The sequence below is a fragment of the Galeopterus variegatus genome, unplaced genomic scaffold (genome assembly GCF_000696425.1).
Source record: "Galeopterus variegatus unplaced genomic scaffold, G_variegatus-3.0.2 Scaffold897, whole genome shotgun sequence".
Taxonomy (NCBI): Eukaryota; Metazoa; Chordata; class Mammalia; order Dermoptera; family Cynocephalidae; genus Galeopterus; species Galeopterus variegatus.
In genome coordinates, this window is record NW_007727008.1 from 254,774 (window position 1) to 273,278 (window position 18,505).

An 18,505-nucleotide genomic window follows, 5' to 3' on the forward strand; every position below is an offset into this window, starting at 1 on the left:
TTTTCATGTTTGCTAAGTTAAATTTCTCCTTTTTGTGAATTACTTGTTGATATCCTTTTGTGTATTTAAATTTATATTGGACATCCCACATATTTTGATTGTATTAATTTTCCAAAGTTATGAGGAGCTGTTGCCTAGAACAGAAGTGACCTACTTACATTCTGTAGAACTTGTAGAACCTATGGGAAGGAGATATTCCGTCCCTTTGTTCCATCATCCAGTCGACCTGTCTAGAAAATTACAGCAAACTAAGAAAAGGTTCTGCCTTCTGGACCCTGTCTTTTCTTAAAGGTGGGAGAGTTGGGAGTGGGCACTATTAGCTTTGTTTTCCAAATTAGCTGGCATGGTCTGGTCTGTTGATACTAGTATATTAGGCCCCAGAGTGTTTCAGAGTGATGTTTCTCAGTTCTATATCCTCATAAATTCTTTCATATTTAAAATATTTTCTTTTTAAAGTATAAATGAGCATTCTAGAAATGTGGTATTTAGCAGATCCTTAGTATAGTCTGAACTTAATATTTTTCCACTCAAAACATACAGGTACCATTTGGTTCATTATACATCACTCCCCTCTAATATTCTCCCTATTTTGATCTTGGGTAAGAGCCCCACTCCAGTGGTCCAGGAGAAGAGCAAATGTTAGCCTGCTTGTTGATCTCCAGGCTTACTTTGAGATGATTGTCATTGGGATTGTCTGGGGACCCCACTGCCCTTCTAATTAGTGGGTTCTCATTTGGTTGCTTTCACATATTCATTCATTTCTTCTTTCATTCTTATATATTTTTTGATTCCCCTCTAAAAGCATTGACAACTTTGAAATGTCACATAGCCTGTAGCTATATTTGCCAACTAACTGGGAAAGGTATTTCCATCCCTCTTTCTTCTGAGCTGACTTCTCTTCCCCACCCAGAGGTCCCATGCCCTCATGCTGCCTCTGGTTCTCTGAAGTGACTAGTGTAGACTAGAGTTGCCCAGGGCCAAAACTGATTGTCCCTGCCTTCATGGAGCTCACATCCCTATATTGGAAGTGGAGTAGTATCAAAAGTAGAGGAAAATAACCTTATATTAGATATTCTCCTAGGGAAGTGCATTGCTACTCCCAGTGCCAGCCACACTGCCATCCTGTATGACCAAAGAACAGGAGTCAGCAACTTGGTACTGAATTTCTCAAGCATCACTAACTCTGAAACAATTTTAGATTTAGAAAACTGCAACTCTGGATCATACAATAAAGACTAAGACAGACTCCTTAAGATACCTTCTAATTTGGAAAAACAGCATACGTGGGTACTTCAAAAAGTTCATGGGAAAATAGAATTAAAAGGTAATACAAATCTTTCCATAAACTTTTTGAAGTACCCAAATATACTCATTTAGTATTACTTTATTGAATATCTTTTAGGTGCTAGATACTGGCAACAAAAAATGTTGAAGACACTGTCTTTATCTTTGGAACTCATTTATAGAGGGACATATAAACAAAATATTTTCCACCAACATAGAAATTAAGGGAAAACATAGAAGTGAGAATGCTCAAACTCCACTTAGGGTTGGAGTGGTTTCACAGGGAATGTGGTTATTTATGCCAAACCTGGAAAGGTTGTCTTGGGCAGATTGAGAAGAGATTCTATGGCATGAGGCTCATTGTGGACTTTTTTTCTCTTTCACTGATAGCCTATGGAAGTTTTTAAGGCAGGAATGCTATGGTCAGATCTCTGTTTCAAAAAGGGGCCTTATAAAATATGTCAGAGTGTGGAGAGTGTCCTGATGGGATGCCAGTTGGGAAGCTGTTGTAGGAATCCCTGGACTGTGTACATGGCTTTGGGGTGCTTTCCTATTAGTAGAATAGTTGGAGGCTTGTCTTGGGGCTATGTTTCCATAGTAAGCCCACTGTTTGCTGTCACAGTGGTTGTTTATATGCTTACTTTTAACTAGAATCGAATGGTGACAGAGACTAAGGCATACTCAAGTGCTCCCTCCTACCATCACTCCACACAATCACAGCTGCTGGCAACAGGCATGAAAGGCCTGGCAGTAGAAATAAAATTCAGGAAATAATTTCAATACATAATGCATAGAGAATCAATAGTATTTAATGTGGAGGGGAAGAATCATGCTTGGAAGAAGGATCACATGGGAATTAAACCAGACTTTGGTGGTTGATAGGATTAATGAAACAGAGAACAGTCTGATTCTATATTTTAGGCACACAAAATGGCAGGACCACAGGTAAGAGTGAGAAAGCACATAAATGACATGTTCAGACCCTGAGGTTGCCTCAGGCTGGCTAATGGGAAATTTTGATCGGATGCAGTACAGTGAGAGAAAAGGTTGCAGTGTTGGTTGAATCCAAAATGTGCATAGTCTAGAATTTTGAACTTTATACTGGTGGTGGTGGGAGCCACTCAGGATATCTTTTTTGAAGGGTAGCTGTGGCTTTTATTATTCTTATAATTATTATAATTAATTTTAATATGTGTAGTAGCTTTGTATGCTGTATTAGTCCATTTTTGTTGCTTATAACAAAGTACACTGAACTGGGTGATTTATGAAGAAAATGAAATTTACTGCTTACAGTTTCTGAGGCTGAGAAGTCCAAAGTCCATCTGGTGGTGATGACAGTGACCCAAGAGTCTCACATTGCAAGATGGTGGAAGCAGAGAGAGCAGAGAGCAAAAGGCAGACACTCTCCTCTTCTTTTAAAGACCTCAGAACCATGCCCGTGACCACCGTTTTTAATCCATTCACCACTGCCCAGTTCAACAGTCCAATCACCTCTTCAAGGCTCCACCTTTCAATTACCATAATAGGCTTCCCACCCTCTTAACAGTCACAGTTTCTAATACATAAAAGTTTCTAGTACATAAAACTTGGGGGACACAATTCAAGCGTCAGGGAGTTTTGGTTTCAGGGAGTTTTGGTGGGACATAATCCAATCCACTACATATAGTTTTTTTTGTTTTTTTTTTAATTGAAACATAATTGATTTTACATATCTGTGGGGTACAGCATTGAATATAAGAATTTTGTACTCAAAACCAGTTTTAGGAAGATAAATTTATAGGGAGCCTGTAGGAGGTACTGGAAGCTTAAGAGCCCTCAGACAGGAATTCCAGGTATGACGAGGCAGTTGCCATTTCTGTCCTTGCATACGGAGGGCTTGGTCACGTCAAGGAGAATCCGAGAGGTTTTCCAAGTTCACACAGACACACCATGATGCTGCTGGGACTTGAAACCAAGACATTCATGCTCTAAAGCTCATGTTTTTCCAGTGCTACCTTGAGATCAGAGAACTGAAGATAAGGAAGAGGTTTTCCAAGTTCACACAGACACACCATGATGCTGCTAGGACTTGAAACCAAGACGTTCATGCTCTAAAGCTCATGTTTTTCCAGTGCTACCTTGAGATCAGAGAACTGAAGATAAGGTGGGAGGGATTTGATGATTACAAAGTCAAAGGTGGAATTCAAGGGAACATTCTCTATCAAGAGATAAATGTAGAAGCTGATTTTCAGGGAATTACATAGGAATTGGATAACAATGAAATGGCTTCTTAAGATACTACAGTGATTGAACAGTAGATTAAGCCATTTACTTGCTATGCAAATATTTTGTTTCCTGTCCAATTGTCAAAAAATCCTGTGCCTAATATCGCTTTTGCTCTCTTATTTACCCCTTTCTTCTTAAATGACTTAAGTGGCTTCTTTTCTCTAGGTTCCCTGATGTTATTCATGGTCCTGAGAGAGTGGGTCTGTGCCCAAGTGTCAGTTAGTGACATGTGTTTTGTCTTTCTTTCCTCTCTTGTCCATTCATGATGAATTTTTGTTGATTTTGAGAAAGGCAGAAGTTGACATTTGGGATGGCTATTATCATGATAAGTTTAGTAAAAACAATAGAACCAGCAAAATCTTTACATCTTCTCATTTGTAAAATAAAACTATGGGCTTCATTCCAAGTGAACTTAATAAAATAATTAGCACCAATTAACGTATAATAAAATCTGTGTTGTCATTTTGAAAACCTTTTAGTACACAGATGCTACTCATTAATCAACTTAGAATGTGGGGGTTGCCTTTGAACAGAATTCATCAATGTTTTAAAAAATTCTAACCTTAGGAATTGTATTTTCCTATTTAATACATACAGCTCTGGTCATATTAATACCAGCCTTGTGCTTTGTGTTCTATCCCTGTTTAGGGCATTATTGCAGAGTATAACAAAATCAATGATGTAAAGGAAGATGATGACACAGAGAAGTTTAAAGAAGCCATTGTGAAATTCCATAGGCTCTTTGGGATGCCCGAGGAAGAGAAACTCGTCAACTATTACTCTTGCAGCTACTGGAAGGGAAAGGTCCCCCGTCAGGGTTGGATGTACCTCAGTATTAACCACCTTTGCTTTTATTCTTTTCTTATGGGAAGGGAAGGTAAGTCATCTAGAGCTTCAGAAAGACACTTTGGAAAGTCTATTGAGGTTTGCTCTGAACTTATAAACCACATCGAAATACCAAAAATAAATCTGTGATTATAACTAAGTCAACACTATTTTTTGAGTATTTAACAAATAAATTCAATTATTTTTAGTTCAATATTTGTAAAGAAATAGGTCATTGAGTAATCAAGATTCACTAGAGATATAATCAATTAAGTGGACATGGACTTAAATCCATAATAACTCCGGACTCAGAATTTATGTAGTCTGGATTTGCCTCTTAAAACTAACAAACAAGACAAATGTGGGCTTACAAACTCAGACGAGTTAAGCGGGATGGGGAGGGCAGGTGTGAGATCGCAGTCTCATGATGGAGCCGGGTGCTGACCTAGTCTTGTTCCCTGTGCTCAGCCAAACTGGTAATCCGGTGGGTGGACATCACTCAGCTTGAGAAGAACGCCACGCTGCTTCTGCCTGATGCCATCAAAGTGAGCACACGGTCCAGTGAGCATTTCTTCTCCGTGTTCCTCAGCATCAACGAGACCTTCAAGTTAATGGAGCAGCTTGCCAACATAGCCATGAGGCAACTCTTAGACAATGAGGGATTTGAACAAGATAGATCCCTGCCCAAGCTGAAAAAGAAATCACCTAAAAAAGTGTCTGCTCTTAAACGGTGGGTGATAAAGACTTCGAGGCTTCCAGACTTTAGAAATGAGAAACCCATTCATTTATTCATTTTAACCTTTTCAAAACAACTTCAAAGGTTCTGAACAGTTTTCTGGGTATATACGCAAAACAAAAAAGGCTGCCCGAGGCACTCCCAGTTCAGTAAGTGAGATGGACATGACCTGCTGCAGCACAATGTGATGGGAACTCTCCGGTCCTATGAACAGAGCACTGTGGGTGCACATGTGGGGAGTGGGTAGCTCGGCCCAGATGGTGCAGAGTGGGTAAGAGAGGCCTCGCAGTGGAGGCTGCTTTGAGCTGGGCTCTGAAAAGGAGTTACCCAGGCAGCTTCAGTAGGATGGATATCTCAGGCAGAGGGGGGGACATGATGGGGGCAGCATGAGGGAAAAGCCCAGAGGGAAGTAAGTGCATCCCACGGCTAGGAAGTAGCAGGCATGGGATGAGAACTGGATACAGGGGAGCCTGGAAGTCTGGCTGTGGGAGTAAAGCTAGAGAAAGGATGAGGGAAAAGTGGGTGCCCTCTAAAGTGTGACTGGATGCATGGAACTGACCTACTAAGGTGGGGAATGACAGAAGGAAGAGCATGTCCTTGGAATTGAGTTGTCTGCAGGACATGTAGTTGGAGATTGGTATAGTACGATTTGTAAAATTGGAAATCATTGGTAGGTAGAGTCTGAAAACAGGTCAGTGTAACTAAAATGCCTTTGGTGGTTTGAGACATGTTTCAACAGGGCGAATTGAGTTGTCTGCAGGACATGTAGTTGGAGATTGGTATAGTACGATTTGTAAAATTGGAAATCATTGGTAGGTAGAGTCTGTGAAAACAGGTCAGTGTAACTAAAATGCCTTTGGTGGTTTGAGACATGTTTCAACAGGGCGATGGGGGATCGATGCTATTACTGCAGTGGATTAAATAGCAACTGAAAGGCAAGGAGAGGGAATTAGGCAAGTACAGATTGGTTTGTCAAGAAATTCAGTGGTAAAAAAGGGGGGATTACTTTTTTTAGAATAGAAACGATTTGAACAAAGGATCAAATGAAGAAGGTGGATGGGAAGTTTGTTGGTGAGGGTAGGTGCAGGGACAGGGCAGGGCACAGAGATAAAGCTATAAGAAAATGATGAATTTGAAAAGTGGTGTTTCATAGAGCATGGCAAGAATACTTTATGTGAGCTGACACCTGTCCCTTTGAAAGAGGGGGAGTAAGTTAGAGCGGGTGAGGACGGAGGTAATTTTGGAGATAGAAGGTCGGGAGTTTGATGGAACTTCTGCATCATGGCCTTTCTTTGCTCTGTGAAACGAGAAACTAGACTGTTAAGGGGCTGAGGTGGAGTAAAAGTTTGAGGGGTGAGGTTTAAACAACCAAAAGAAGAACTTACTAGGGAAAAGATATAGTCAACAGAAAAGGTTGGAAACTATAGTTGTCCAAGATGTGGTGAGAAACTAGACTGTTAAGGGGCTGAGGTGGAGTAAAAGTTTGAGGGGTGAGGTTTAAACAACCAAAAGAAGAGCTTACTAGGGAAAAGATATAGTCAACAGAAAAGGTTGGAAACTATAGTTGTCCAAGATGTGGGTTGTTCCTATGTCTTTTTATAAAGTTTTGTTGTCTGTTTAGGGTGGACAGTGATGCAGATTCATGTGGCTTTTTTGCATTTTCATTGGGTCTCTTTTAAAAGATTAGGCCCAGAATAGTGGCTCGGGATAAGAGTCAATGTAATACCCTCTTAGAAATTATTGCATTCCTTTAGAGAGAGCATGAGTTTCCTGTTCAGGCCTAGTTTTCCTAAGATTCTTTAAATTTACAGATATCGATTGTAAAGTGACTACACAAAGAGACCTAAATAGAATAAAATAATTTTATTATGCTTTGGGGTCATTAGGTTGGAGTTAACTCCAATATAAAGCTAAGGCAGTAGGAATGAGTCTAGCACGGTCAAGGGAGAGAGTGATGGGAAACTTCCATTGCAGCATCAGTTAGAAGGTATTGAAACACTTTTCTTGTGTGAGGTGAATTATAGTTATTGCTTTCCAGAGATCTTGATGCCAGGGCAAAGAGTGAGAGATACCGTGCACTTTTCCGGCTGCCCAAAGATGAAAAATTAGATGGCCACACAGACTGCACCCTCTGGACTCCATTTAACAAAATGCACATTTTGGGGCAGATGTTTGTGTCCACAAATTACATCTGCTTTACCAGCAAAGAGGAGAACTTATGCAGCCTCATTATCCCACTCCGTGAGGTAAGTGTCAGGGGAAAAGGGATATTTTAACAGTTTCATTTGTAATACATTTCTATGTGAACAGAAATGGATGTGTGTGTGTATGTGTGTTTTAAACCACCAGTTGATTGCATTTTACCCACAGGTGAATGTTCATAATTCTTTGGTGGCATCTGCCACCCTTTTGTTTATTGTCACTGCTGTAAGTGACTGTAGGACCTGTGAGATCTCTTCTTCTAGAAGCAGCCTGGTGTTTTAAAATGTGAGTTTTATTATTATTCAGGTATGGTGAGGCCAACTCATGAGGGATGATTGCAATGGAAAAGATAGCTTGTAATGCTCACAGATCCCAAGAGGAGAGGGCATGCCACACCACGTGCAAGGCCACACAGGAGAGCAGCAGGTTTGGTCAGGAGGCAGAAGGGATGAGGGAAAACATGGACAGAATCATTTATTGTGACTTCTGAGGGAAGGAATGGGAAAGGCAGGGTGAACAGGTTTAGGATTGACTAGTTTGAATAATTTCAGAGATCTCTGAGGCATAGGGGCTCTCCGTAGTTGTCTGCTACCTGGCCCTGGGGTGGTTAGGGCAGGGGAATAGCAGCCCTGAGTGTGAGAGCTCCATAAAGGAGGTGGTTGGGGTGTGGGCTCTGGATTGGTTCGTTTGCTTATGAAAACAATTCTCTAGGAATTGCTTAGCCCCAGGTGGGGTGGTCCCTCCAGGGTCAGCAAGGCCCCAAGGTGTCAAAGTGTCAAATATAGAAACTAGAAAATGTGGTAATTATACCCAGCTCATAGCTTGAGGGCAGCCTGGTCTAAAGGAGATAGTGTAGGACATGAGTCAAAAGTATGGTCGGCCAATCCCTGCATTGGAACACCAGGCTGCTGATCACAGCAGAAAATTCCAGAGCCCATCCCAGATTTTCTGAATCTGTATTTTTATAAATTCCCAGGCTGATTCTCATGCACAGTAAAGTCTAAGGAACATTATTATTACTCTGGGGTGGAGGTAGCTTCTATCATGTCTTCAGGGTGATAGAAGTTGGTGAAGACTCCAGGTTAGGATGTCAGAGAGAGGAAGTACAGGGGCTGGCAGCCCTGCAGTTTCTAACCTGGCAACCTCTAACCTATCGTGGTTCTTTTTTGGAAGCTAAGGTTGTCAGAAGCTTTGGACATTTAATCTAAGATTGCCCCTTTGTTAAGATTCCCTATAGTAAAGAATTCAAGTTTCCTGCCTTCATTTCTTTCTTTTTTAAAAATGTACTCATATAAGCAAATTTTCTTCTCTGTTTTTGTTTTGTTTTGTTTTAAGAGTAATGCATCTTAATCACAGAAATTTATAAAAGTACAGACAAATAAAAGCAAAATTCACCGTTCAAAGACAGTTTCATCATTCAAAGACAACCACAGTTAACACTCTGTTGTACAGTTTTCTAGGCTTTTTCTATGCATTGCTGTGTATATGACATTTATAAAATTTATATGTAAAACATATTACAGATAATTTTTATTTTTTACTTATTTCTTTAACCATAGGCATATCTTAAACTATCCCCCGGATTATTAAATATTCTTCTACAATGTAATTTTTAATAACTGCATATTATTCTACTAAGTATATATATAATTTATTTATCCTGTTACCTATGGTTTTCATTGTTTCTAGTTTTCTCCCAATCATCCGTATAATTTTCCTTACATTATAAATTACACGTTCCCAGAAGCTAAATTAGTAGATCAAAAAGAATCCACAATGTTAGGCAATTGACATTCTAGTTCTCCTTGTTATAGAATCAGCTAACTGGTGTTATAACACATTTTGAGGCAAGGATATTTTGTTGGGGATGAATTCAGAGGTAGATACTTCAACAATACTTACTTAGTCATGAAATGTATTTTATAACTTTTTTCTAGCAAATTTACCTTCTTTTTTAAAAAAATTATGAATATTCATGGGATACAAAGCTCATTGTCCGCCCTCCTGCCCATAATGTGGGGGCCAGATTCATGCTGGGGGCATACCCATTACCAGAAATTTCTTTTCTACCCTTTGTCCCCTGCCAATTATCCCCCAACCTCCCTCCCCATCCCCATCTCCCCTCCACTCCAAGTTGTAGCCCTAGGAATGTTCCCTCCCAATTGGATCAGGGCACTACTGTGGTCTTTCTTTCCTGCCTTCTTTCTCTCTTAGCTCCCACATACGAGTGAGCACATGCGGTATTTATCCCTCTGTGCTTTGCTTGTGTCACTCAACATAAGTTTCTGCAGGTTCATTCATGTTGTTGCAAATGGGAGTATTTCATTCTTTTCTATGGCAGAGTAGTATTCCATAGTGCATATATACCACAGTTTCCTTATCCAATCATCTATTGATGGACATTTAGGTTGGTTCCATGTCTTGGCTATTGCAAACAGATCTGCAATAAACATGGGAGTGCAGGTATCTCTTCAACATGATGATTTCCATTCCTCTGGATATATACCCAGAAGACGGATTCCTGGATCATATGGAAGATCTATCTGTAGTTGTTTGAGAAACCTCCAAATTGTTTTCCAAAGTGGTTGTACTAATTTACATTCGCACCAACAGTGCAGTAGTGTTCCCTTCTTTCTACATCCTCACCAGCATTTGTTATTCGCCATCTTTTTGATCATAGCCAGTCTAACTGGAGTGAGGTGGTATCTCAATATGTTTTTTTTTTCCTTTTTGTCTTTTTAACTGACCGGTAACGGGATCGCAACCCTTGGTGTCGCGCCCGTACCGGGGACCAGCAACAGGATCGCAACCTTCGGTGTTGCGCCCGTACCGGGAACCAGCAACGGGATCGCAACCCTCGGTGTTGCGCCCGCACCGCGCTCAGCCAGTGAGCGGGAACCGGTCTCCACATGGGATCCAAACCCTCGGCGGGAGCGCCGCCGCACTCCCAAGTGGCGCACTCTCCAGTGCACCACCGGGCCAGCCCTCAATATGTTTTTAATTTGCATTTCCCTGATGACTAGTGATGTTGAGCATTTTTTCATATATCTGTTGGCCATTTGTATGTCTTTGAAAAATATCTATTCATCTCCTTTGACCATTTTTTAATTGGGTCATTTATTTTTTTACTGTATAATTGCTTGAGTTCTATGTATATTCTGGATATTAGTCCCTTGTCGGATGCATAGTTGGCAAAAATTTTCTCCCATTCTGTAGGTTGTCTTTTTACTCTATTGATTGTTTCTTTTGCTGTGCAGAAACTTTTTAGTTTGATGTAGTTCTGTAGGTTGTCTTTTTCGGATGCATAGTTGGCAAAAATTTTCTCCCATTCTGTAGGTTGTCTTTTTACTCTATTGATTGTTTCTTTTGCTGTGCAGAAACTTTTTAGTTTGATGTAGTCCCATTTGTTTAATTTTTCTTTTGCTGCTTATGCTTTCGGGCTCATGTTCATAAAACCTGTGCCCTGACCTAACTGCTGAAGTGTTTCACCTATATTTTCCCTTAGTAATTTTACAGTTTCAGGTCTTATACCTAGGTCTTTAATCCATTTTGAGTTGATTTTAGTGTATGATGAAAGATGCATATCTAGTTTCATTCTTCTGCATATGGATATCCAGTTTTCCCAGCACCACTTATTGAGAAGAGGCAGTCTTTTCCCCAATGTAGATTTTTGTTGCCTTTGTCCAATATCAGATGGCTGTAAGCCTGAGGGGTGATTCGTGTTTCTCAATTCTGCTCCACTGGTCTGAGTGTCTATTTTTATGCCAGTACCATGCTATTTTGGTTACTATAGCTTTGTGGTATAATTTGAAGTCAGGTAGTGTTATGCCTCTGGCTTTGTTTTTTTTTTTTTGCTAAGGATTGCTTTGGCTATTCAGGGTCTTTCGTTTTCCCATATGAAAGGTAAGATTGTTTTTTCCATTTCTGTGAAGAATGTCATTGGTATTTTGATGGGAATTATATTGAATCTGTAGATCGCTTTGGGTAGTATAGACCTTTTCACAATGTTAATTCTTCCAATCCAAGAGCATGGAATATCTTTCCATCTTTTTGTGTCTTCTTTAATTTCTTTCAGATGGTTTGTAATTCTCATTGTAGAGGTCTTTCACCTCTTTGGTTAAATTGATCTCTAGGTATTGTATTTTTTTGGTGACAATTGTAAATGGGCTTACTTTCTTTATTTCTCTTTCTGTTAATTCATTATTTGAGTATATAAATGCTACTGATTTGGGGGCATTTATTTTGTACCCTGCAACATTACTGAAGTTATTAACCAGCTCTACGAGTTTTTTGATAGTCTTTAGGTTTTTCTATATATAGTATCATGTCATTTGCAAATAGAGAAAGTTTGACTTCGTCTTCTCCAATCTGGATTCCCTTTATTTCTTTCCCTTGCCTGATTGCTCTAGCTAGTACCTCCCATACTATGTTGAATAGAAGTCGTGAGAGTGGATATCCTTGTCTTGTTCCTGTCCTTAAGGGGAAGACCTTCAATTTTTCCCCATTCAGACTAATACTGGCGGTGGGCTTGTCATAAATGGCTTTTATTGTGTTAAGATATTTTCGTTCTATACCTAATTTGTTGAGATTCTTTATCATGAAGGAATGTTGAATTTTGTCAAGTGCTTTTTCAGCATCTATTGAGATAATCATATGGTCTTTGTCCCTGAGCTTGTTGATGTGATGTATCACATTTATTGACTTTCGTGTGTTGAACCATCCTTGCATCCCTGGGATGAATCCCACTTGATCATAGTGAGTAATTTTTTTAATGTGTTGCTGTATTCTAATTGCTAATATTTTATTAAGGATTTTAGCATCTAGGTTGATCAAGGATATTGGCCTATAATTTTCTTTTTTTGTTGTGTCTTTATCTGGTTTTGGTATCAGAGTTATGTTGGCCTCATAGAATGAGTTTGGGAGAGTAGCATCTGTTTCAATTGTTTGGAACAGTTTCATGAGAATTGGTATTAACTCCTCTTTAAAAGTTTGATAGAATTCAGCTGTAAAGCCATCTGGACCCGGACTTTTTTTGTTGGAAGATTGCTAATTACTACTTCAATCTCCTTGCTTGTTATTGGTCTGTTCAGGTTTTCTATCTCTTCTTGGTTTAGTCTTGTTAATTTGTATGTGTCTAGAAACTTATCCATATCTTCCAGATTTTCAAATTTGTTGTCATACAGTTGTTGATAAGAGTCTCTAATGATTCTTTGTACTTCTGTGGTGTCAGTTGTAATGTGTCCCTTTTCATATCTGATTTTTGTTATTTAGGTCTTCTCTCTCTTTTTTTTTTTTTTTTGTTAATCTAGCTAATGGTGTGTTTACTTTGTTTATCTTCTCAAAAACCAACTTTTAATTTTGTTGATCTTTTCTGTTTTTTGGGTCTCTATTTCATTTAGTTCTGCTCTGATCTTAATTATTTCTTTCTGTCTACTAACTTTAGGTTTGGATCATTGTTGTTTTTCAAGTTCTTTGAGTCATAGCATTAGGTCGTTTATTTGGAATCTTTCCATTTTTTGGATATATGCATTTAGTGCAATAAATTTGCCTCTTAGTACTGCTTTTGCAGTATCCCACAAGTTTTGGTACAATGTATCTTTATTTTCCTTAGCTTCTAGAAATTTTTTGATTTCCTGTTTAATTTCTTCTTGGACCCATAGGTCATTCAGGAGCCTATTATTTATTTTCCATGTATTTGTATAGCTTCCAGCAATTTGCTTATTGTTTATCTCCAGTTTTAGTCCATTGTGGTCTGAAAAGATTGTTGGAATGATTTCAGTTTTTTAAAATTTGCTGAGACTAGATTTGTGACCTAATATGTGGTCTTTCCTGGAGAATGTACCATGAGCTGATGAGAAGAAAGTGTATTCTTTAACTCTTGAGTGAAATGTTCTGTATACATCTGCCAAGTCCAGTTGGTCTAGGGTGTAGATTAGATCCTGTGCCTCTTTGTTGACTTGTTGCCTTGAAGTCCTGTCCCATACTGAGAGAGGGATGTTCAGATCACCTACTATTAATGTATTAGGTCCTATCTCCTTCTTTAGGTCTAAGAGTGTTTGCTTGATATATCTGGGTGCTCTGGTATTGGGTGCATACATGTTTATGATTGTTATGTCTTCTAGCTGGAGAGTTCCCTATATCATTACATAATGGCCTTCTTTGTCTTTTTAAATGTTTTTTGGTTTAAAGTCTATTTTGTCCAATATAAGAATAGCTACTCCTGCTCGTTTTTGGTTTCCATTTGCATGGTATACCTTTTCCATCCCTTCACTTTTAGTCAATGAGTGTCTTTATGGTGAGGTGGTTCTTTTGAAGACAGCATATACTTGAGTCTATATTTTTAATACGGTCAGTTAGTCTGTGTCTTTTGAATGGGAAGTTTAGTCCATTCACATTTAGAGTACTTATTGAGAAGTGTTTAATTCCTGTCATTTAATTGCTACTTGTTTAGGTGGTTTAAATATCTTTTGATCATTATTTCCCCTTTTATTTCTCTTCTTCAATGTGAGTTGGGAATTTGAGGCGAAATGATTTAGCTTCTTTCTCTTTCTTGCTGACATTTTTGCTTTAACTGTGTGTTTTGCTCTTTCTTGTGTATTCGTGATGATGGTCACCATTATTCAGATTCCAGATGAATGACTCCCTTGAGAATTTCTTGCAGGGCGGGTCATGTGGTGGTGAACTCCCACAACTTTTGTTTGTCTGGGAAATACCCTATTTCTCCCTCATTTCTGAAGGAGAGCCTTGCTGGGTAAAGAATTCTTGGCTGACAGTTTTTTCTTTTAGTATTTTGAATATATTGTTCCGCTTTCTTCTGGCATGTAGGGTTTCAGTTGAGAAGTCTGCTGTTAGTTTGATGGGGGTTCCCCTATGAGTGACCTGACGCTTTTCTCTTGCTGCTTGTAGAATTCTCTCTTTGTCTTTGAGCTTTGCAAATTTAACTATAGTATAGACCCTCCCTTGGGGAGGGTCTTTTTGGCTTGAATCTGTTTGGGGACCTTTGAGCTTCCTGGATCTGAAGGTCTGCATCTCACCCTAAACCTGGGAAGTTTTCTGTTACTATTTCCTTGAGTAGGTTTTCGGTACCTTTTCCCTTCTCCTGCCCTTCAGGAATACCCACAATTCGGATGTTAGGGCACTTGAGTTTATCTGCTGTCTCTCTTAGGTTTTCCTCATTATTTTTAATTATTTTTAACTTTTTTTTTTGTCTGCCTGAGTTATTTCATAAAGACCATTTTCAAGCTCTGAAATTCTTTCTTTTGCTTGCTCTACCCTGCTGCTCAAGCTCTCAGTCATGTTTTTTATTTCGTCGAGTGAGTCTTTCATTTCTAGAAGTTCTGCTACACTCTATTTTTTATGGTATTAATCTCTTTGTAGATTTCCTCCTTCCTATTCTGGATGTTTTTTCTTGTTTAATTATGCTCTCTAATTGAGGCTTCCTTTATTTTTTCAAGTGTTCTTAAGATCGTTGCTCGAAATTCTTTTTCAGACATTTCAAGGATTGCCTGTTCCATGGAGTCTGACTTTGGGGCATTACTGTATCCTTTTGGTGGTGTCATTTCTTCTTGATTGTTTGTACTTCTAGTGTTTTTTAGCTGATGCTTGGTCATTTGGTAGGGGGTTTGCTTCTTCTATTACACTGAGGTTGGCTGTGGAGTGGCCTTGGTTGCAACTGTGGGTGGTGAACTGTCTTTGCTTGACAGTAGGTGTGGTGGTGGTTATGTTAAAAACAACTTGGCAGGCCGACCCTGTGGCTCACTCGGGAGAGTGCGGCACTGGGAGCGCAGCAGCGCTCCCACCGTGGGTTCGGATCCTATATAGGGATGGCCGGTGCACTCACTGGCTGAGCGCAGTGCAGGCGACACCAAGCCAAGAGTTGTGATCCCCTTACTGGTCACAAAAAAGAAAAAAAGGAAAAAAAAAAACCAGCTTGGCTCCTTTTTGAGACTTTGTGGTCGTAGAATGAGCTCCTAGCGTGTGGAGTTCTTCTGGGACAAACTCAGTGGGTCAGATCTGTAGGCTGGTGCTCCCCACTGGGTCTGAGGTGAGATGTAGGGCCACGTGGAGCCATGTGGTTCTGCTGGCTGGCTGGCACCCAAGGCAGCGGGTGAGGGGACCACATGGAGCCGTGTGGTTCCGCTGGCTGACTGGCACCAGTGGACTCACCTGCGCAGTGCTGGTTCAGGGTACTGGGGCAGGACCTGGAGCTCCCCCCGTGCCTGGGTCCAAGGTGGCAGGTGAGAGGGGCCGTGTGGAGCCACGCGGTACCGCTGGCTGGCCGGTGCCCCAAATTTACCTTCTTAGTAATCTTTGCCAGTGGCTTTTATTAAACGTAAGTTTCTTCGTCAAGTACTACCTTCATGTAGTAAAGCAGAGTTACCTGAACTGGCTAAGAAACCCATTCTGGGATTGAGAACATGCTGTGGTTGTGTCCTTTATGAATCTGAGTGAGTCCTCATTCCCTGTTTATCCAGAGGCAAATGAGGAGCAGAGAGGGTCTGGAAGCAGCTGTCAAGACATGTGCTCTCCTGTTCACCACCTCTTGGGTCTGGATCCAGCTAGCTGCATTTACAATTTACAGCAATTTAGAATACAACCGTGAGAGCTCTGGGGAATTGAGAGAGTAGTGATTAATATTCTCAACCCATCTTCTGCTTGCTAGTTTTTCCTAGTAGGGCAGAGGTAATTCAGTCATATTTCAGGGTATATCAGAGGAAGGACAATCTGTGGAGGTGGCATTTAGAAATAAAGCATGTTGTGGTTGGAGGATGGAGCTGTGACGAAATTCTCAGTGAGATAGCAGTGCCCGTCCCTTTGACTGGTGAATCACTGAGGTATATTAATGGTAGATTCCTAACCCCAACTAATGGAAGAAGCAAAGGACTTAATGCAATTTTTATTACCTTTAGGTAACAATTATGTCAGTAAAACAATGTGGAGGGGTGGTCTGTGAGTAGAGTGTTCTCTACATGAGCTGGATACCTTTTGGATCTGAGTTAANAACTGTGGGTGGTGAACTGTCTTTGCTTGACAGTAGGTGTGGTGGTGGTTATGTTAAAAACAACTTGGCAGGCCGACCCTGTGGCTCACTCGGGAGAGTGCGGCACTGGGAGCGCAGCAGCGCTCCCACCGTGGGTTCGGATCCTATATAGGGATGGCCGGTGCACTCACTGGCTGAGCGCAGTGCAGGCGACACCAAGCCAAGAGTTGTGATCCCCTTACTGGTCACAAAAAAGAAAAAAAGGAAAAAAAAAAACCAGCTTGGCTCCTTTTTGAGACTTTGTGGTCGTAGAATGAGCTCCTAGCGTGTGGAGTTCTTCTGGGACAAACTCAGTGGGTCAGATCTGTAGGCTGGTGCTCCCCACTGGGTCTGAGGTGAGATGTAGGGCCACGTGGAGCCATGTGGTTCTGCTGGCTGGCTGGCACCGGGGTGTTCACCTGCATGGTGCCAGTTCAGGGTGCCGGGGTGGGGCCTGGAGCTTCCCCCCTGCCTGGGTCCAAGGCAGCGGGTGAGGGGACCACATGGAGCCGTGTGGTTCCGCTGGCTGACTGGCACCAGTGGACTCACCTGCGCAGTGCTGGTTCAGGGTACTGGGGCAGGACCTGGAGCTCCCCCCGTGCCTGGGTCCAAGGTGGCAGGTGAGAGGGGCCGTGTGGAGCCACGCGGTACCGCTGGCTGGCCGGTGCCCCAAATTTACCTTCTTAGTAATCTTTGCCAGTGGCTTTTATTAAACGTAAGTTTCTTCGTCAAGTACTACCTTCATGTAGTAAAGCAGAGTTACCTGAACTGGCTAAGAAACCCATTCTGGGATTGAGAACATGCTGTGGTTGTGTCCTTTATGAATCTGAGTGAGTCCTCATTCCCTGTTTATCCAGAGGCAAATGAGGAGCAGAGAGGGTCTGGAAGCAGCTGTCAAGACATCTGCTCTCCTGTTCACCACCTCTTGGGTCTGGATCCAGCTACCTGCATTTACAATTTACAGCAATTTAGAATACAACCGTGAGAGCTCTGGGGAATTGAGAGAGTAGTGATTAATATTCTCAACCCATCTTCTGCTTGCTAGTTTTTCCTAGTAGGGTAGAGGTAATTCAGTCATATTTCAGGGTATATCAGAGGAAGGACAATCTGTGGAGGTGGCATTTAGAAATAAAGCATGTTGTGGTTGGAGGATAGAGCTGTGACGAAATTCTCAGTGAGACAGCAGTGCCTGTCCCTTTGACTGCTGAATCACTGAGGTATATTAATGGTAGATTCCTAACCCCAACTAATGGAAGAAGCAAAGGACTTAATGTAATTTTTATTACCTTTAGGTAACAATTATGTCAGTAAAACAATGTGGGGGGGTGGTCTGTGAGTAGAGTGTTCTCTACATGAGCTGGATACCTTTTGGATCTGAGTTAAGCTGATTGAACAGCAGGAGCCTCCATGGAAATGTTGCATCCTACTTGGAATAGCACTTTTAGGATTGTGTAGACAGGAATTGTTGTTTTATTTAATTTTTTATAAGTAAGCTAAAATATTGACTGCAGGTTGTTAACATACATTCTACATATTGACTTAAGGTGGACCAAACTAACAGATGTTAAATGTTACACAGAAGCATGGTGCTGTGGATTTTGAAGAAATTACTGAGGCAACAAAGCAAGAAGATGGAGTTTTGTTTTGTTTTTTTTCAATTATAAACTGCCTTGTAAATGTTCCATATCAGACACCAAGACTTGATTAAGTTGCTGTCTATTTTATAACCCAAGTTGGTAATGAAAATGTATCTCATTAGGCTGTAGAAAACTCTCATGTATCTGTTGTTCTTTGGTGGCAGAAAGTTATGTGATAGAGTTCTACTAGTTCTACTAGTTTTACTTGTGAAAAGTATAACCCATGGGAGCATTCACAGGTTGCATGTGGGAGCTTTCTTGTTTCTGTATTCGTGACCCAGCTAAATAAAGGACTTTCTCACTTTGACTTTAACAAGATCTGCCTAGCTATCTGTGTTTTAGACACATAATTTGTACCTTTAATCACCTTGACATTTGTCATTTAGTCCCAGACACCTTGTGACCAAAAGAACCAGCAAAAATTTCATGTGAGGAGGCCGGCCCGGTGGCGCACTGCTACAGTGCGCCGCTTGGGAAGTGCAGCAACGCTCCCGCCGAGGGTTCGGATCCCACATACAGACCGGTTCCCGCTCACTG

At 40.8% G+C, this 18,505-nt stretch overlaps 1 protein-coding gene across 1 annotated transcript in view; it reads left to right on the plus strand.

Moving 5' to 3' along the window:
- TBC1D9 (TBC1 domain family, member 9 (with GRAM domain)) overlaps window positions 1–18,505 on the plus strand; it is an 81,729-nt gene that overhangs the window by 19,921 nt on the left and 43,303 nt on the right. Inside the window, exons 3-5 of the mRNA XM_008573281.1 lie at window positions 4,198–4,426; window positions 4,843–5,104; window positions 7,149–7,356. Of these exons, the coding sequence (XP_008571503.1) occupies window positions 4,297–4,426; window positions 4,843–5,104; window positions 7,149–7,356 (600 nt within the window). The 5' untranslated portion in view covers window positions 4,198–4,296. The remainder of the gene's footprint in view (window positions 1–4,197; window positions 4,427–4,842; window positions 5,105–7,148; window positions 7,357–18,505) is intronic.